Raw genomic sequence first — 20,355 nt, 5'->3', positions numbered from 1 at the left:
ATCACCCGCCCCGGGTTGATAATCCAGGTCATTTGGCCTTGGTGGTAGCCCGTCAAGTTGGGGGATACAAGTTCACTAAAGTGCTCATGGATGGGGGAAGTAGTATCAATATTTTGTATTATGATATATTCCGCCGTATGGGGTTGACAGATAAGGATCTTAAACCGTCGAATACGGTATTTCATGGTGTGGTGCCTGGTAAGTCTGCATATCCCGTTGGTAAGATAGCTTTGGAGGTAGCTTTTGGAGATGACTACGATTCAAGGTCAGAAACAGTGACATTTGAGGTGGTGAAGATCAAAAGTCCGTACCACGCTCTATTTGGGCGGCCGGTTTATGCTAAGTTTATGGCAAGGCCATGTTATGTTTACCTGCAGCTTAAAATGCCAGGTCATAAGGGGACTATCACAGTACATGGAAGTAGAAAGATTGCTTTGGAGTGTGAAGAAGGCGATGCGGCTTAGGCTGAGTCGGTTTGTGCCACGGAGGAGTTAACATTCTATAAGGAGCAAGTTGATCCGGCAGACATGACCTCCGTAAAAAAGCCAACCACGGAACATGATCCAGCATTGAAGTTCAAATCAGCTACAGACACTAAGATGGTTGACTTTGTCCCTAGCAATTCATCCAAACAGTTCAACATCAACACTAACCTGGATCCCAAATAGGAAAGCGTGCTCATCGAGTTCATCCGTGAGAATTGGGACATCTTTGCATGGAAACCTTCTGACATGCCAGGTGTACCGAGAGAACTCGCTGAGCACACACTCAACATTGATCCAAAATTCAAACCGGTCCGACAGTTCCTCCGCCGCTTCAACGAGGATAGGCGCAAGGCTATAGGTGAAGAGGTCGCCCGTTTGTTGGCTGCTGGGTTTATTGTTGAAGTTTTTCATCCAGAGTGGTTAGCCAATCTGGTGCTGGTTCTTAAGAAAAACGACACTTGGCGCATGTGTGTGGACTACACAGATTTAAAAAAGGCTTGCCCTGCAGACCCCTTTGCTCTCCCTCGCATTGATCAGATAATTGATGCTACGGCGGGTTGTGACCGTTTGTGTTTTTTGGATGCTTACTCTGGTTATCATCAGATCAAAATGGCAGTTAAGGACCAGGAGAAGACAACCTTTATAACTCCCTTTGGAGCCTTCTGCTATGTTTCCATGCCCTTTGGACTCAAGAGTGCCCAGGCAACTTACCAGCGATGTGTTCAGAATTGCCTTCATAAGCAAATTGGGCGCAATGTCCATGCGTATGTAGATGATATTGTGGTCAAATCCAGAAAGGAGGAGACTTTGATAGATGATCTACGGGAAACTTTTGACAATCTCCAGGTCTACAAGATGATGCTCAATCTGGAGAAGTGTGTTTTCGGTGTCCCGGCAGGCAAGCTCTTAGGCTTTCTAGTTTCAAATAGAGGCATTGAGGCTAATCCGGAAAAGATTGCAGCGATTACGTCCTTGGCTAAACCGGCGTGTATTAACGATGTGCAACGTCTGGCCGGCCGGATTACAGCCTTGAGCCGGTTTATCAGCCGCCTTGGAGAGAAGGCCATTCCCTTATATCAGATGCTCAAGAAAACGGATAACTTTGTCTGGAGTGAAGCAGCTGATAAGGCGTTTGAAGATCTGAAGAAACAGCTCGTGGAACCGCCCGTGCTGTCAGCACCGATCGATAAAGAGCCCTTATTATTATATGTGGCTGCTAATGCCCGGGCTGTCAGTGTAGCCATTGTGGTAGAGCACAAAGAGCCTGGCAAAGAGTATCCGGTTCAACGGCTGGTTTATTATATCAGTGAGCTGCTCATTGAGTCAAAGCAGAGGTATCCGCATTGGCAGAAACTGGTGTATGGGGTGTTTATGGCAAGCCGGAAGCTCAAACACTATTTTCAGGGCCATCCTATCACAGTAGTCAGTTCAGCTCCTCTGGGTGACATCATTCAAAACAGAGAGGCAACTGGCCGGATTGCCAAGTGGGCCATTGAGCTTGGACCCCACGGGCTCAGATATATACCCCGCACGACGATCAAGTCCCAGGCACTCGTAGATTTCATCAATGATTGGATGGAGTTACAGGCACCTAAGGAGAAACCAGATAATACATATTGGACTATTCATTTTGATGGGTCCAGACAGCTAGAGGGTTCGGGGGCTGGAGTCGTATTAACCTCCCCACGAGGTGATAAGTTTTGTTATGTCCTCCGTTTAATGTTCCCTTGTACTAACAATGCAGCTGAATATGAGGCTTTACTCCACGGTCTTCGGATGGCTAAAGAGATGAATTTGAGCTGAGTTAAGTGCTTCGGCGATTCAGATCTAGTGGCTCAGCAAGTGTCTGGCACTTGGGATTCTAAGGACCCACTCATGGCTGCATATCGGCGAGAGGTGGACATAGTGGCTGGTCACTTTAAAGGTTATCAGGTGGACCATATAGACTGGCGGAAGAATGAAGCGGCGGACGCTTTAAGTCGTCTTGGTTCCCAACGTAAACCGGTTCCGCCCAATGTCTTTCTTGATGTGTTGCACAATCCGTCAGTCAAAATACCAACCAAAGAAGATTTGTCTGTTCCTGATCCGGAGGCTCAATTGGTGGCAGCTTTGCATGCCATACCGGATTGGACGATCCCATATCTGGATTACATGAACCGGGGTGAGTTACCAGCTGAGGAAACGTTGGCCCGACAGATAATCCAGCGTTCCAAGTCCATGACCATACTCAACGGGGAGTTACATCGTTACAGTGTTTCAGGAGTGATTCAACGATGCGTTTCTCCTCAAGAAGGTTGTGAGATTTTGCGAGAAATTCATGAAGGGGATTGCGGTCATCACGCCGGTTCAAAGTCGTTGGTTGCTAAAGCTTTTCGCCACGGTTTTTACTGGTTGACGGCGCATGCTGATGCGGAGGATTTGGTCAAAAGATGTGATGGATGTCAAAAGTTTGCCCGCCGTGCGCATGTTCCGGCTCAAGAGTTGCAGATGATTCCAATTACGTGGCCATTTGCCACTTGGGGGCTGGATATGGTTGGACCATTCAAGCGCTCCAAGGACAAGAAGACCCATCTGTTAGTAGCAGTTGATAAATTCACTAAATGGGTAGAGGTAGAGCCAGTCAGCAAGTGTGATGCAGCCACAACGGTTCAATTCATCAAAAAGGTGATATTCCGGTTTGGCTTTCCACATAGCATTATAAAAGATAATGGCACTAACTTGTCAAAAGGAGAGATGGAAGAATTCTGTCAACGTGAGCACATCCGGCTTGATCTAGCATCAGTGGCTCACCCCCAATCTAATGGTCAAGCGGAAAGGGCAAATCAAGAAATTCTGCGGGGTATCAAACCAAGGCTTATGGTTCCCTTAAAGCGGACGCCGGGTTGTTGGGTCGAGGAGCTACCTTTTGTGTTATGGAGCATCAACACCACACCCAATAGGTCTACGGGTTACACGCCTTTCTTCATGGTTTATGGAGCAGAGGCGGTTCTTCCTAGTGACATCCGTCACGATTCGCCCGTGTGGTAGCTTATGTTGAAGCTGATAATGAGAAGGCACGTCAGGATTCTCTGGACCTGTTAGATGAAGAGCGGGATCTTGCAGCAGCGTGTTCGGCGATTTATCAACAAGATCTTCAACGTTATCACAGCCGCCGGGTTAAAACTAGAACCTTTCAAGAAGGTGATTTGGTGCTCCGGCTCATCCAGGATCAGACTGATATGCATAAGTTATCCCCCCCCCCCCTTGGGAAGGACCCTTTGTGGTCAGCAAAAATCTGCACAACGGATCCTACTACCTCATTGATGTTCGAGAGCATGAAGACTCACGTCAATCGGAGGAGGAGACAAAGCAGCCATGGAACATAGCTCTCCTTCGGCCTTACTATACTTGAAGCCATAGGCTTTTTCACCTGTACATATTTATGACAGTGTATATACCATATAATAAACCGGAGCCTCCGTTATAAGCGGGGTATCTGTTCTTTCTTATATCATATGTGTGCTTTTACAAGTTAACGGTCAAAGCGGAGTCTTTGTTAAACCGGATTTAGCAACTACATAAAGATAAAGAAAATCACTAGGGGGCTTGGTCATGTTTGAACCACAGCTACACCTCTTGATAGGCATTTCAGCCACACAAGGAAAAATTTGTGGAGCCAAAGAGAGTATTGTGCACTGTACAAACTCAAACATAGGCACACGCTGAGCATCGCTCACAAAGTTACTTGGGGGCTCTTTTTTGCAAAGCAACAAAGAGTTTGAAAGGACCCTCGTAATTGGCTATCAAGCCACGACTTGGAAGCCTGGTGTATTCACCTAAAACCCCGGGTTAACCTGCCTTCATAAAGTAAGCCACTCCTATCCAGGTAATCCTGGCATGACCCATCGAACGTTTGACAAGTCAATCTTTTACAGACCCTGAACTTGTCATAGTTAAAACGGTGATTGGTTAATTGGAGGCCCATCTTAAAAGGCTTTGTTAAATGGTTTAACTCAGAGGCCTGGCAGCCCATGAAAAGCCTCGATTTGGAGCCTGGCAGCTCGTAAAAAGCCTCGCATACTTTCCTATTTGAATTTTGTTTGTTGACAATCATAAGTATTTTTTGATAAACCGGCATCCTTGATCCGGCTTGCTTTCCAACCACCAGCTGTTGGCTCATGATCAGTTATAAACCAGTGGTCACTGACCCGGTATGGTTTGACTAAATCACCAGTGTTATGAAGAAAATCCGGTAGGTATACCTGTCCGGTTTAATAGATAGACCGGCATTATGAAGATGAGATTATCAAACGTATCGGGTTGGTGTTAAACACCTTTGCTGTATACACATTTGCTCACTCAATGAGGTATGTTATGTACATTATTTTTTGTACAAACACTTGATTATTCAGCTCAAGTACTATATACTTCTTGGATATTATGACATTTTTAGCAGTAAACCGCTAGACACTTTTAAGTTTTTTGTACCCAGGAAGGCAAGTCATCATAGACTATGCATAAAATATATCCTGAAGGGCGGCACAGATTGTCACAAAGGGCTATGAAGCATGCTCGATGGCATGGCAGATAAACAAAGTTTCAGCTATCCTATTACATGAAGCTTTAAAGCGGCTCAACAGTGCCATTGTTTTTCATAGTAGCCATATAAATCGGCGACCGGATCAGGACTCTTCATCACGACGGTTTGACGGTTGCGGATCAGTTGGTGTACGCACTTCTTCATCCCTCCCCAGCCGCTGGAAATCAGTCGTTGACCAATCGATTCCGGTTAAAGCTCGGAATACTGCTTCTTCATGGATAAGATCAGAAGGGTTAATATCAGGGGCATAAGTGTGCTTACGAATCGGAGGCACAAGTTCTTCGACTTCATGGATCTTGGCTGGCTGTCTTTTCCCTTCTGCATCATAAAATGGTTGAAAATGGGACAAATCGGTGTCTTCAGCTAATTTGCTGGCCGCTGGCCGCATCTGTTTGGTCAACCGCCGAAGATCATCATTGTCAAAGTTTGAACTGTCTTCTTTAACGCCTGGATACCCTTTAATGATATCCTCCGCTTCAAGATCTGGAATCCAGGCCTTGGCTCGAATAAGGGCAGTTAATGCTCCGGCTCTTGCAGCGGCTCTTTTCAACTCGGCAATACGCGCCGGTAACATGCCCAGCTTCTCAAGGGTTTCCTTAATCAACGTTGGCGCTGGTTTGTTATAAGCTGCTGTACTGATGGCTCGCTGAGATCCAGAGTATAGCTTCTCAACCAATGTGTATGCCGCTTTGAGCTTCATCCGCATATCTGCACCAAGATGAGTGATCCGAGTTCCTGCCAAAGATTTTTTCAACATCGTGGTCAGTTTTAAGATTCATTGACTGATGCAACATACATAAGCAGATACTTACCAAAGATAGCAGAGGTCATAGCATTGATTTGGCGCTTCAAACCGGCTAGTTCTTCAGCCACCGGTTTCAGGGCTTCCTCGGCATCTACGGCTCTTTTGGTCAAACCAGCTTTTTTGGTTTCCCATGCAGCACGATCTTGATTGAAGGATTCTTTCAATTTTTCCATTCCAGCCAGGGCCTGGGTCAGCTCCTCTTTGGCTTTTGCAGCTTCGGCTTGTTGTGACTTCACATTTTCTTGCAAGTCAGAGTTTTTGGCATCTTTGCTTCTCATTTCAGCCTGCAACATTGAAGGTATCTTCAACAAAACAACATATATATGCACTAAGTATAAAGCATATAACAAGTTATCCACTTCATACTTGGGGGCTAATGCTTATTTGCTCTCAAATACTACCTTCTATGCAAGTCTCCAGAACAATGCAAGCATTATCCTTGACACTTGGGGGCTAATGTACATTTGTTCTAAACTGGCGGTGTGGATTAAAAACCGGATTAACTTGCCAAGTTAAACCGGCCTTTGGGGGTTATGCTACAGAATGTTATCTCATTTTTCAAACATGAGTTTTATCTATGATTGAAGACACGCCTTGGCAAGGATTAATGATGGGATGCTTAAAGTGTTACAAATACCCGGTTTATGATTGACAATCATAAAATGGCTCTTGGGGGCTACTTGGAATAGTATTTCAGCTATAAAGCAATGTGCAAGGGAGAAGAATTTACCTCATATCGTTCTTTCATCAAATTCACCAAACCGGCTTCATAATCCCGGTCTGAGTGCAGACGGTTCAAGAAGCCAGAATGAAGCTCATTAGCGTTAAGATGAGCATAGTTTGATAAGTCGCTGCTCAATTTACCTTTATCCCTGGCAATTTGCTCTTCTTTGGCACTATGTTGAGTCAAAATGACGTGATGACCAGGAGAACTGTGGCCTGCTCCAGTAATAATAACGTCATCGCCTTGGCCTTCAGGATTTTGGGCGGATGATGATGGAATTTCAGTGTCTTTCATTGGATTAGCCCGGTTTGGTTCTGCCGGTTCAGCATCAGGGGCGACAGGCTCAACATTTGTGGATTCGTCAGTATGTTGGCCGTCAAGGGGCGGATCATCAAAAGTTGTTTCAGGATGGAGGCCTTCCGGTTCACCTGTTTGCTCCGGTTCAACTCTTGGTTCTTCTTCTTCAGCAACAGGGTCTTCTGGCGGATTGGTGACCAGAGCTTTCTTGCTGGGTCTGGCTTTGGCCTTGCAAACAGAATAAAAAGGGTTAACATCCTGTTCAAAAGATGTAGGGCGCATTGAAAGGAAAGGTTTTTCGTAACTCACCCAGCCACAGTTTTCAAAGGGGGGAGTTGAGTTGCTGTCGATTCACCAGAAGAGGAAGGAGGTCTCACCTGATAATTTGAATCGGACGGATTAAGAGGCTGTCTGAAATAACCTACCTTGGGGTAAGAATGGTCAGAAGTAGGAGAGACCTCAGACCGACGCTTCTGAACTAGAGTATCAGGTAAACCGGTAGAGGTGACCTGTTGGCCACTGTGCCGAGTTGTCCGGCGAGCCTCATGCTGTTGAGTCTTCAAAATAAATGTTGGATTCAAGTGAGCAAGAGGATGAGAAAAGCTTACTTTCCATATTGTTTGGCAAGGTTTTTGTGTTGGCATAGAGTCTGAACCGGAGGAAAGGGTAATTACCTCTACGTCCTCAGCCTGACTAGCTTCGGCCTCCTCCTGAGGAAGATCATTGTTAACAAGATGCATAAAAAGAGAGCCAAGTGAGTGAAGTTCTACCTCAGCTTCTGGGTCATCAGTATCATCATCAAGCTCCATATTAATCCGGTCAGCCGTTTTCCGCTTTGACATCCGTTTTACGGCTTTGGTCTTCGGGCGGGTTGGCTTGGCCACTTTGTCTCTAGTTGGCTTTGTCACTTTCTCTATGGATTTCCGTTTCCAGAAGGGGTCATCACCCTATACATATAAAGAAGAAGGGTTACAGCTTGTATAAGTCAAAGATATTAGAGATGAAGAGGAAGTGTAATGCTTACAGCAGGCGGTTTGTTCTTGGTGTAGAAGGGACTCAGGCCGGTTTGACTACAGACCAGTTCTGATTCATTCAGAATCTTCTTTACACCTTCAGTAACTTCTTCCTCAGATAATTGGATGTTGCAGTGGCGTTGTGGATCATCAACCTCACCGGTATATTCGCACATTAAACCGGGACACCAGCTTAGCGGCAAGATACTCCAGGATATCCAACAGCGTACAAAATCCACACCTGTTAAACTGTTTGCCATAAAGGCCCGGAGCTTGGCGATTTGAGGAGCATATTTTGCCCTTTCTGAGGAGCTCAGGTGTTGTGGCATTGGGTGAGTATTGGATAATCTATGATCTCGGAAGCCAGGGAGGGGATTCTCATCTTCAGGCGAAGTGTCTCTACAATAGAACCATGTTTGGTTCCATTCCTTTGGGTGGCTATGGTGTTTGGCATGAGGAAATTCCACTTCTTTCTGCTTTTGAATCGAAACACCACCAAGCTCTGTATTCGGGCCATTCACAAACTCTGTGCGCCGGTTTAAGTGAAAGAAATCCCGGAACAATTCTGCAGTTGGTTCTTCCTGTAAATACGCTTCACAGAAGACTTGGAAATTGCATAAGTTGGAGACTGAATTGGGACCAATATCTTGTGGATGCAGTTGGAAGCTGGCAAGCACATCTTGATAAAATTTTGACCCTGGCGGTTTGAAACCACAGCCTATATGGTCAACAAAGATTACCACTTCGCCTTGTCTTGGGGTTGGAGGATTCTCAGTTCCTGGGGATCGCCATTTGATCTCAGTTTTCTTAGGCAGAGAGCCGATGCTAACCATCTCATCCAGTTGAGCCTCAGTAACCCCGGAACGAGCCCAGTTGCAAGCAGTGAATTGTTTGGCCATTGCAAAGCGAACAAACTGAAAATGAAAGGCCGGTTTATAAATTATGCATGATCATACACAAGAGACAAGGGAGTAAGAAACGTACTGATATAATAAATGGTACAACCCGGAGACTAGTATAATGAGAAAGAAGGTAATGCTAGCACAGGATTGATCAGACACTGTTAAGCCGGAGCGTAATTATGAAGGTAACATGCTCTTCTGGTTTATCAGAGGGCTAATGGCATAGACTATTTATCCAATGTCAAATCGCTTATATTGGTGCGAGGAGAAACAGATCTCACAGTGATGTATAAAACTTTCGGAACTAGAGATAAGACAGAAAAGCAAAAATAATTGGATCTTGAAGGGGTGCAGAACTGAAGCAATTTTTGACAAACAGATCAGTTGTTTGCGCATAAAGATTTGTGATGATCATGGTAGGTAAGCTACGGTAAGAGATGTATCAAGCATGAAGTGTCCATCTATTAAAGGAAGAACATGGAAGAATAGCACTGATGAACTTCGGAAGAACTACGAGGAGTATCAAAACCCTAGAACAGATCTATGGTGAAAAAAGCAGAGAACTTACCAGAGCTAGTGAGGAAGCGGAAGGGCGCCGTAGTTCTCTGGTGCGTTCAGGGCGATGCAGCGGCCGAGGCCGGAGCAGAAACGATGGTCGATAGTGGCGGCGGAGTTCCAGAGGCTGAGTGGCGCGAGGAAGACGATGCTAAGAGGCACGGGGGGAAACGGTGAAAATGACCCCTCGGTCCTATTTATAAGGCGAAGTGAAAAATGGCAAGTGCGGGAATTGAGGAGTCCAAAAAATGGATAAGTTAATAAAGGTGTCGCCTCGATAACTGGATATATATTAAATGAAGGAAATCTCCGATATCAACGGATGGATGACGTCAGGACGGTTTATCGTAATTTTGAAGTATGACGTCACGGCGGTTTACAAGATCAAAAATGAAGACAAGAGAGAAGATTTTCTCTAAAGTGTGGAAGATTGACATGAACAAGTTCAAACCAATCTGGGGCCTAATGTTGGGGATATTACTACTGGAGGTAAACCGTCCTTGGGTAGCCGGGTTGACTCTTTGAAGATTAGAAGCCCATGAAGATGTAAAGATGCTAGCGCTTTACGGAGGGCCCAAAGGCGAGTTACAGTATGTAAATGTAAATCGGCCCAGTCATGTAACTTGTATAGTAAGATAGAAAGAGAGAGGCCGAACCGGATACGTTTATAAACCGGCTTCGGGACTCTGTAGCCCGGCGGGCGTCAACCTATGTATATAAAGGGACGACCCGGCCACGGTTTAGGGACAGACAACAACAGCTCGAAAGCCAGACAAAGCGGATTCACTCCCTGGCCTTCGAAACCCTAGCAATACCAATCACAACTAGACGTAGGCTTTTACCTTCATCGAAGGGGCCGAACTAGTATAAACTCCCATGTCCCCTTGTCCGGTTTAACCCCTTTAAGCTAACCTGTTGCAATGGCTCCACAACTAAGTCCTTTCACGAGGACATCTGCCGTGACAAACCCACGACACATCCCACCTTTCTTCTTTAACAATTATGGGTTAGTATCGGTTGAGCCTAAGTTTTTGCTTCTTCACATGATGTGTGCTATTCTTGGAATGTCATTTTATTTTGTTTTGCTTGCTGTTTTAATAAAATGCTTAGATCTGAAAGTTTTTGAATAAGAGAGTGTCCTCAAATAGCTACCTATTTAGTTAACTACTCGCTTGATCTTCACTTATATCTTTTTTGAAGTAGCTCGCCATTTACTCTTGTGCTTCACTTATATCCTATGAGTAAATCATTGAATTAATTGAATATCATGAATTTGAAATTATATCTTGCCTAGTGGTAGCTTCACATTGGGTTTAGGAAGTGAATCTTTTGAGGCTTGACAATCACAATATTGGTCATACAAGCAATTCATGAATAATTAGTATAGGGAAGAGAACTTTCACATGCAAATACACTATCTTGGAAATCTTTTATGATTGTGAGCCCCTATCAAAATATTATATGCCAAAATTTTTGATGTTGGACAAGGAAGACAACACAATGGTTTATGTTTGTTCATATTCACACAAAAGTTATATTGTCATAGATCCTTCAACATGTGGTGCTTGCCCCCACCCTTGCTAGCCAAAAATTCCGCACCAAGTAGAGATACTACTTATGCATCCAAAAACCCTTAAACCCAAATCTTATTTTCAAGAGTCCACCATACCTACCTAAGGATTGAGCAAGATCCTTCAAGTAATTTGTCATCGGTGCAATAAGGCAATAAAAATTGCTTCTAAAAGTGTTAGATCATTTAGTGTAAGAGAAAATTGAGCGTTGTACGAACTTGTGATGGCAAAGAATAAAAGCGACAAACTACATAATAAAGGTTGCTATCATAAGGGGCAATATAGCATGACGTTCTTTTGCACTAAGGGGTTGAGCATACAAACAAATAAATGCATGGCAACCTCTGCTTCCCTCTGTGAAGGGCCTACCTTTTACTTTTATGTATTTACTTACATGCAAGAGTCAAAGTTTTTCTCTCTATTCTTTTTTATTTTTCTCTTTTGGCAAGCATCATCTGGTGAGGAAAGATCTAGGAACATATATCCAGTTGGATATGGGTAGCATGAGTTATTATTTTTGACATCACCCTTGAGGTGAATACGTTGGGAGGCGAAATTATAAGCCCCTATCTTTCTATGTGTCCGGTTGAAATGTTTTGCTCATGTGTATGCGGTGAGTGTTAGCAATCATAGAAGACTATATGATGGTTGACTATGTGGAGATCTTACTTAGACTCTGTTGAATAAGTTGAATTGCAATTGCTTGGTGACTGAGAACATAGGTTGTTGAGTTTTAAGAGAATTCATTGTTTGAACCTTAACATGTGAATTGGTTGCTACTTTAACATGAGAAGTTTTATAAGAAAGAATTGTTGTTATGATGTTAGGAAAAGTGATTGAAATTGTCATTGATCAAACTTGTGCACTTTGCTAGCATTCACACTTCATAAATTATTTCTTTTATCACTTACCTACTCGAGGACGAGTAGGAATTAAGCTTGCGGATGCTGATACGTCTCCAACGTATCTATAGTTTATGAAGTATTCATGCTAATATATTATCATTCTTGGATGTTTTACAATCATTTTGTAGCAACTTTTTATCATTTTTTGGGACTAATCTATTGACACAGTGCCCAATGCCAGTTTTTGTTTTTTGCTTGTTTTTTACATCGCAGGAAATCAAATATCAAGCAGAGTCCAAACACCGCGAAACTTTTTGTCAATTTTTTATGGAATAGAAGACCACCAATGGGCCAGAGCAGCACCTGGGGGGTGCCCGGAGGGGGGCACAACCCACCAGAGTGCGCCCAGGTGGGCTGTGCCCACCTCGGTGGCCTCCCGCACCGCCTCTTCGACCTATAAATTCCCAAATATTCCAAAAACCCTCGGGGTAACCCTAGGTCAGAAGTTCCGCCGCCACAAGGCTTTGTAGCCATCGAAAACCAATCTAGACCCCGTTCCGGCACTCTGTCGGAGGGGGAAATCATCACCGGTGGCCATCTTCATCATCCCGGCGGCCACCCCGATGATGAGGGGGTAGTCCACCCTCGGGGCTGAGGGTTTGTACCAGTAGCTATGTGTTTAGTCTCTCTCTCTCTCTCTAGTGTTCTTGATATGTCATGATCTTGATGTATCGTGGGCTGTTAATGTAGTCAGATCATATGGTGTTTTCCCCTCTCTATCTTGTTGTGATGAATTGAGTTTTTTCCTTTGAGATTTTGTTGTTATCGGATTGAATACTTTTATGGATTTCAGAGCACTTGATATATGTCTTGCATATGAATACTCCTGGTGACAATAGGGTATCATATTGATTCACTTGATATGTGTTTGGGCATTCAACTCACGCCCGCGGTGACATTGGGGTAATCTATGCATAGGGGTTGTTGCACGTTCTCGTCTTTTGTTTCTATGGTAGAAATCTTTGGGCACTCTTTGAGGTTCTTTGTGTTGGATTGAGTATTAGGAATCTGAAATTATTTGGTGTTATTTTAGTACGAACTCTTGGATAGATCGATTGGAAAGAATAGCTTCGAGGTGGTTTCGTACCCTACAAATGATTTCTCCTTATGCTCTCCGCTAGATAGGAACTTTGGAGTGATTCTTTGTTGCACGTTGAGGGATGGTTATATGATCCAATTATATTAGCACTGTTGAGAGATTGCACTAGCAAAAGTACGAACCCTAGGCCTCATTTTTAAGCATTGCAATGCCGTTTTTGTGCCCGTCTACTATTTGCTACCTTGCTGTTTTTATTTATTCAGATTATAAAAATATATTTCTACCATCCATATTACACTTTTATCACCATCTCTTCGCCGAACTAGTGCACCTATACAATTTGCCATTGTATTGGGTGTGTTGGGGACACAAGAGACTTTTTATTATTTGGTTGGAGGGTTGTTTGAGAGAGACCATCTTCATCCTATGCCTCCCACGGATTGATAAACCTTAGGTCATCCACTTGAGGGAAAATTGCTACTGTCCTACAAAACTCTGCGCTTGGAGGCCCAACACAAGTCTACAAGAACAATTTGTGTAGTAGACATCATACATGCATAGCCGGGAAGCAAGATCAATCAAAGCACCCACCCAAGAATAATGTATCTACTTCAAGGCCTTTGGAGCTCCTTCATGTGGATCTTTTTGGGCCTCCTTCATGGGATAGTCTTGGTGGGAAAAAGTATGGACTTGTAATTGTTGATGATTACTCAAGATACTCATGAGTGTTTTTCCTCAAGTCCAAGGAAGAGACGAAGATCACCTTCATTGATTTTGCTAAGCAAGCCTAACGCAAGTTTGACAAAGAAACCTTGGCTATAAGAAGTGATAATGGTTCCGAGTTCAAGAACTACACCTTGGAAGAATTTCTTAGTGACGAAGGGATTGAGCATCAACATTCCGCACTGTATACTCCTAAAAAAAGGTGTAGCCGAAAGGAAGAACCGTGCACTTGTGGAAATGGCAATGTCCATGTTGGATGAATACAAGTCACCACATAGATTTTGGGCCGAGGCTGTCAACATCGCATGTCATGCATCAAACCGGCTCTTCCTCTGCACGATATTGGAGAAGACACTGTATGAGCTCCTAACCGCAAACAAGCCAAATGTCAAGTACTGTCGTGTATTCGGGTGCAAGTGTTTCATCCTCAACAAGAGAGAATGGTCAGGAAAATTTCTATCCAAAATAGTTGAGGGGATATTTTTTGCTTATGGATCAAACGCTCACGCCTATAGAGTCTACTACAAATCCAATGGATGTGTTGTAGAAACTTGTGACGTAGTGTTTGATGAATTTAATGGCTCCCATGGGGAGCAAGTTGATCTAAGTGATGTAGGTGAAGAAGATCCCTCTCAAGATATTTTGACCATGGGTCTTGGTGCTCTTCTTCCAATGGAACAAGAACCTCATGATGATGAAGAAGAAGATGGAAGTTCCTCTCATCCTCAAGCCATTTCAACACCCATATGATACATCTCCGTCATATCTAATTTTCCAAACTCTCTTGCCCTTGTTTTGGACTCTAACTTACATGATTTGAATGGAACTAACCCGGACTGACGCTGTTTTCAGCAGAATTGCCATGGTGTTATTTTTGTGCAGAGTAAAAAGTTCTTGGAATGACCTGAAACTTCACGGAGATAAGTTTTGGAATTAATAAAAAATATTGGTGAAAGAATCAGTAGCAGGGGGCCCACACCCTAGCCACAAGGGTGGGGGCCGCGCCCTCCGACCCTGTGGGCCCCGTGGACCTCCACCGACCTCAACTCCAACTCCATATATTCTCTTTCGGGGAGAAAGAAATTAGAGAGAAGGATTCATCGCGTTTTACAATACGAAGCTGACGCCAAGCCCTGTTCTTCCTCGGGAGGGCAGATCTAGAGTCCGTTCGGGGCTCCGGAGAGGGGAATCCATCGCCATCGTCATCATCAACCATCCTCCATCACCAATTTCATGATGCTCACCGTTGTGCGTGAGTAATTCCATCGTAGGCTTGCTGGACCGTGATGGGTTGGATGAGATTTACCATGTAATTGAGTTAGTTTTGTTAGGGTTTGATCCCTAGTATCCACTTTGTTCTAAGATTGATGTTGCTATGACTTTGCTATGCCTAATGCTTGTCACTAGGGCCCGAGTGCCATGATTTCAGATTTGAACCTATTATGTTTTCATGAATATATTTGTGTTTTTGATCCGATATTGCAAGTTATAGTCACCTACTACGTGTTATGATCCGGCGACCCCAGAGTGACAATAGTCGGGACCACTCCCGGTGATGACCGTAGTTTGAGGAGTTCATGTATTCATTAAGTGCTAATGCTTTGGTTCGGTACTCTATTAAAAGGAGGCCTTAATATCCCTTAGTTTCCAATAGGACCCCGCTGCCACGGGAGGGTAGGACAAAAGATGCCATGCAAGTTATTTTCCATAAGCACGTATGACTATATTTGGAATACATGCCTACATTATATTGATGAATTGGAGCTAGTTCTGTGTCACCCTATGTTATAACCGTTGCATGCTGAATGCCATCCGACATAATTATCCATCATTGATCCATTGCCTACGAGCTTGTTTCATATTGATCTTTGGTAAGTTACTTTTCCGTTGCCACTGTTTCGATTGTTGCAAAACTACTACTGTTACTTTTGCCACTGTTACCGTTACTTCCATACTACTTTGCTACTAAATACTTTGCTACAGGTATTAAGTCTTTCAGGTGTGGTTGAATTGACAACTCAGTTGCTAATACTCGAGGATATTCTTTAGCTCCCCTTGTGTCGGATCAATAAATTTGGGTTGAATACTCTACCCTCAAAAATTGTTGCGATCCCCTATACTTGTGGGTTATCAAGACCTTTTTCTGGCGCCGTTGCCGGGAAGCATAGCTCTATTCTCTGAGTCACTTGGGATTTATATCTGTTGATCACTATGAGCAATTTGAAAGATCAAAGAACTAAGATTTTTCCCGCAACGACGAGGGGAGGTAAGGAACTGCCATCTAGCTCCGCACTTGATTCTCCTTCTGTTTTGAGTAAACTTGCGACACCTACACCTGCTATTGATTCCGATATGTTGCATGTTATTGATGATGCCACTTCTGCTATGCATGATGCTTATGATGATACTACTTCTCTGCTTAATAATACCGTGCCACTAGGTGAATTTCTTGATGAACAACTTGCTAGGGTTAGAGAGAATGAAATTACTAAAACTGATGATATTATTGAAAATGATGATTATGATTCCTCCTAGATATGAATTGCTATTTGTTCCTGAGGGTTATGTTAGGGATGAAGAAACTGCTAGAGACTTCTTTGCTTGCAATGATAGAGAAGATCTTAAGAAATTATTAGCTAAGCTGAAAGAAAAATCCTTGAATACTAGAATGAAATATGATCCCGCTTTTGCAACTTCACCTATCTTTGTTACGGATAAGGATTATGGATTCTCTGTCGATCCTGAGTTAATTACTTTGGTTGAATCTGTTCCTTTCTATGGTTATGAATCTGAAACTGTTGTGGCACATCTTTACTAAATTGAACGATATAGCCACCCTATTTGCCCATGAGTAAAATCCGCTATTACTATATTCTCAAGTTGTTTCCTTTCTCATTAAAGGGTGATGCTAAGTTATGGTTTAATTCTCTTGCTCCTGGTTGTGTGCGTAGTCCCCAGGATATGATTTATTACTTCTCTCAAAAATATTTCCCCGCTCATAAGAAACAAGCCGCTTTAAAGGAAATATTTAATTTTGTGCAAATTGAAGAAGAGAGTCTCCCACAAGCTTGGGTGAGGCTTCTCCAATTACTTAATGCTTTGCCTGATCATCCTCTCAAGAAAATGAAATACTTGATATATTTTATAATGGACTAACTGATGCTTCCAGACACCACCTGGATAGTTGTGTTGGTTGTGTTTTCAGGCAAAGAACTGTTGAGCAAGCTGAATTGCTATTGAATAATATATTGAGTAATGAAAATGATTGGACAGTTCCTGAACCAATTCCAAAGCCAACTTTGAAGAAAAGGGGTATTCTATTTCTTAGTCCTGAAGATATGCAAGAGGCAAAGAAATATACAAAAGCAAAAGGTATTAAAGCCGAAGATGTTGTGAATTTACCATCTATTGAAGACATACATGGTCTTGATAACCCGACACAGGTAGTAGAGGTAAACTCTCTACATAGATTTGATGAAGGTGATATTCCTCATTATAAGTCTGCTAGTCAATGCTTGGATGAGTTTGATAATTTTATTATTAAACAGGAAAACTTCAATGCGTATGTTAGTAGACAATTGAAATGTAATGCTTACATGCTTGACCACTTGTGTGATTATATGAGTAGAACTGTTAATGATCTTAAGCTTATTAGTAAACATGCTTCCATGGTTACAACTCAAGTAGAACAGGTACTTGAAGCACAAGTTGATTTTCTTAATGAGTTGAATAGTAAGAATAATGATAATGCTGTTAGGGTTATGAGTAGAGGTGGTAAGATGACCCAGGAACCTTTGTATCTTAAAGGCCATCCTAAGAGAGTTGAGCAGGATTCCCAGAGAACTAATACTGATGCACCTAGTCCCCATACTAGAAAGAAAAAGAAAACTGATAGTACTTTGCATGCTAGTGAACCTGTTGTAGACACACCTGAGAATCCCAATGATATTTGTATTGCTGATGCTGAGACACAATCTGGTAATGAACATGAACCTAGTGCTAATGTTAATGATGATGTTCATATTTATGCTTGATAACCCACAAGTATAGGGGATCAATTGTAGCCTCTTTCGATAAGTAAGAGTGTCTAACCCAACGAGGAGCTAAAGGTAGAACAAATATTCCCTCAAGTTCTATCGACCACCGATACAACTCTACACACGCTTGACGTTCGCTTTACCTAGAACAATTATGAAACTAGAAGTACTTTGGTGTTTTTGGGTAAACTTGCAAGAAAGTAAAGAACACAAAAATAAAAGCTAGGGTCTGTTTAGATAAAGACACAACTAAATTAGTTTTAGTAGAGAGCTTTCGTCAACAAGAAAGTTATTTTTCCCTAGGTAATCGATAACTAGACCGGTAATCATTATTGCAATTTTATTTGAGGGAGAGGCATAAGCTAACATACTTTCTCTACTTGGATCATATGCACTTATGATTGGAACTCTAGCAAGCATCCGCAACTACTAAAGATTCATTAAGGTAAAACCCAACCATAGCATTAAAGTATCAAGTCCCCTTTATCCCATACGCAAACAACCTACTTACTCGGGTATGTGCTTTTGTCACTCATGCCACCCACCATAAGCAAATCATGAACATATTGCAAACCCTACAGCGGGAATCCCTCACGCTTGCGCGACACGGAGAGCACCATAGGACAGCACCAATAATAAAACATACAACTCAAACCAATCTTGATCATCAAATAGCCATTAGGACAAAACAGATCTACTCAAACATCATAGGATAGCCATACATCATTGGGAAATAATATATAGCGTTGAGCACCATGTTTAAGTAGAGATTACAGCGGGTAAGAGAGAGGTTACACCGCTGCATAGACGGGGGAAGAGTTGGTGATGATGGCGGTGATGTTGTTGGTGAAGATGGCGGTGATGATGATGGCCCCGGCAGTGCTCCGGCGCCACCGGAAGCAAGGGGGAGAGGGGCCCCCTTCTTCTTCTTCCTTGACCTCCTCCTTAGATGGGAGAAGGGTTTTCCCTCTGGTCCTTGGCTCCCATGGCATGGGAGGGGCGAGAGCCCCTCCGAGATTGGATCTATCTCTCTGTTTCTCTCTGGTTCTGCATTCTGTTCTGGCTCTGTTTCACCATATCGTGTATATATGGAGATCCGTAACTCAGATTGGCCTGAAACCTTCGCCGTGATTTTTTTCCGAATATTAGCTTTCTTGCGGCAAAAGAAGAGCATCAACCGCCTTACGGTGGGCTCACGAGGGTAGGGGGCGCGCCCAGGGAGCAGGCAAGCCCCCTGCCTCGTGACCACCTCGGGCACTGGTTCGCGTTGATTTTCCTTCCAAATTTTCCATATTTTCCAAAAATAAGCTCGTTCCGTTTTTATCCCGTTTGGACTCCATTTGATATGGATATTTTGTGAAACCAAAAACATGCAACAGACAGGAACTGGCACTGGGCACTGGATCAATATGTTAGTCCCAAAAATAATATAAAAAGTTGCCAAAAAGTATATGAAAGTTGAATAATATTGGCATGGAACAATCAAAAATTATAGATACGACAGAGACGTATCAGCATCCCCAAGCTTAATTCCTACTCGTCCTCGAGTAGGTAAATAATAAAAAAGATAATTTTTGATGTGGAATGCTACCTAGCATAATCTTGATCATATGTCTAATCATGACATGAATATTAAGACACGAGTGATTCGAAGCAATAATCTATCCTTTGACATAAAGACAATAATATTTCAAGCATACCAACCAAGCAATTATGTCTTATTGAAATAACATAGCCAAAGAAAGCTCATCCCTACAAAATCATATAGTCTGGCTATGCTCCATCTTCACCACACAAAGCATTCACATCATGCACAACCCCGATGACAAGCCAAGCAATTGTTTCATACTTTTGACGTTCTCAAACCTTTTCAACTTTCACGCAATTCATGAGCGTGAGCCATGGACATAGCACTATAGGTGGAATAGAATATGATGATGGGGGTTATGTGGAGAAGACAAAAAAGGAAGAAAGTCTCACATAAACTAGGCGTATCAACGGGATATGGAGATGCCCATTAATAGATATCAATGTGAGGAGTAGGGATTGCCATGCAACGGATGCACTAGAGCTATAAGTATATGAAAGCTCAAACTGAAACTAAGTGGGTGTGCATCCAACTTGCTTGCTCATGAAGACCTAGGGCATTTGAGGAAGCCCATCGTTGGAATATACAAGCCAAGTTCTATAATGAAAATTCCCACTAGTATATGAAAGTGATAACTCAAGAGACTCTCTATATGAAGAACATGGTGCTACTTTGAAGCAAAAGTGTGGAAAAAGGATAGTAACATCGCCCCTTCTCTCTTTTTCTCTCATTTTTTTGTTTTTCTCTTTTTTTCTTTTCTTTTTTTGTTTTGTTTTTTTGGGCCTTCTCTTTTTTATGGCCTTTTTTTTGTCCGGAGTCTCATCCCGACTTGTGGGGGAATCATAGTCTCCATCATCCTTTCCTCACTGGGGCAATGTCCTAATAATCATGATCATCACACTTTTATTTACTTACAACTCAATATTACAACTCGATATCTAGAACAAAGATATGACTCTATATGAATGCCTCCGGCGGTGTACCGGGATGTGCAATGATCTAGCGTAGCAATGACATCAAAAAACGGGCAAGCCATGAAAACATCATGCTAGCTATCTTACGATCATGCAAAGCAATATGACGATAAATGCTCAAGTCATGTATATGATGATGATGGAAGTTGCATGGCAAT

At 42.9% G+C, this 20,355-nt stretch overlaps 1 protein-coding gene across 1 annotated transcript; it reads right to left on the bottom strand.

Annotated features, from left to right (window-relative positions):
• Positions 1-5,146: 5,146 nt before the first annotated feature.
• Positions 5,147-6,042, bottom strand: LOC147991438 (uncharacterized). Its single transcript, XM_087538586.1, has 2 exons — positions 5,877-6,042; positions 5,147-5,799 (listed from the first exon to the last, which is right to left on the bottom strand). Exons 1-2 carry the CDS (start codon positions 6,040-6,042, stop codon positions 5,147-5,149), a joined length of 819 nt encoding a protein of 272 aa, XP_087394712.1.
• Positions 6,043-20,355: the final 14,313 nt, after the last annotated feature.

This window comes from Triticum urartu, chromosome 1A, assembly GCF_056163025.1.
Source record: "Triticum urartu cultivar PI428250 chromosome 1A, HENAU_Tu73, whole genome shotgun sequence".
NCBI classification, from domain to species: domain Eukaryota; kingdom Viridiplantae; phylum Streptophyta; class Magnoliopsida; order Poales; family Poaceae; genus Triticum; species Triticum urartu.
This window is presented reverse-complemented; position numbering and strand designations above follow the sequence as displayed.

Bases quoted from the DNA above. Each gene is read 5' to 3' on its own strand.
- LOC147991438 (XM_087538586.1), bottom strand. From the start codon at position 6,042: ATGGAAAAATTGAAAGAATCCTTCAATCAAGATCGTGCTGCATGGGAA. The intron at 5,800-5,876 runs GTAAGTATCTGC...AATCTTTGGCAG, and splicing joins TATGACCTCTGCTATCTTTG to GAACTCGGATCACTCATCTT.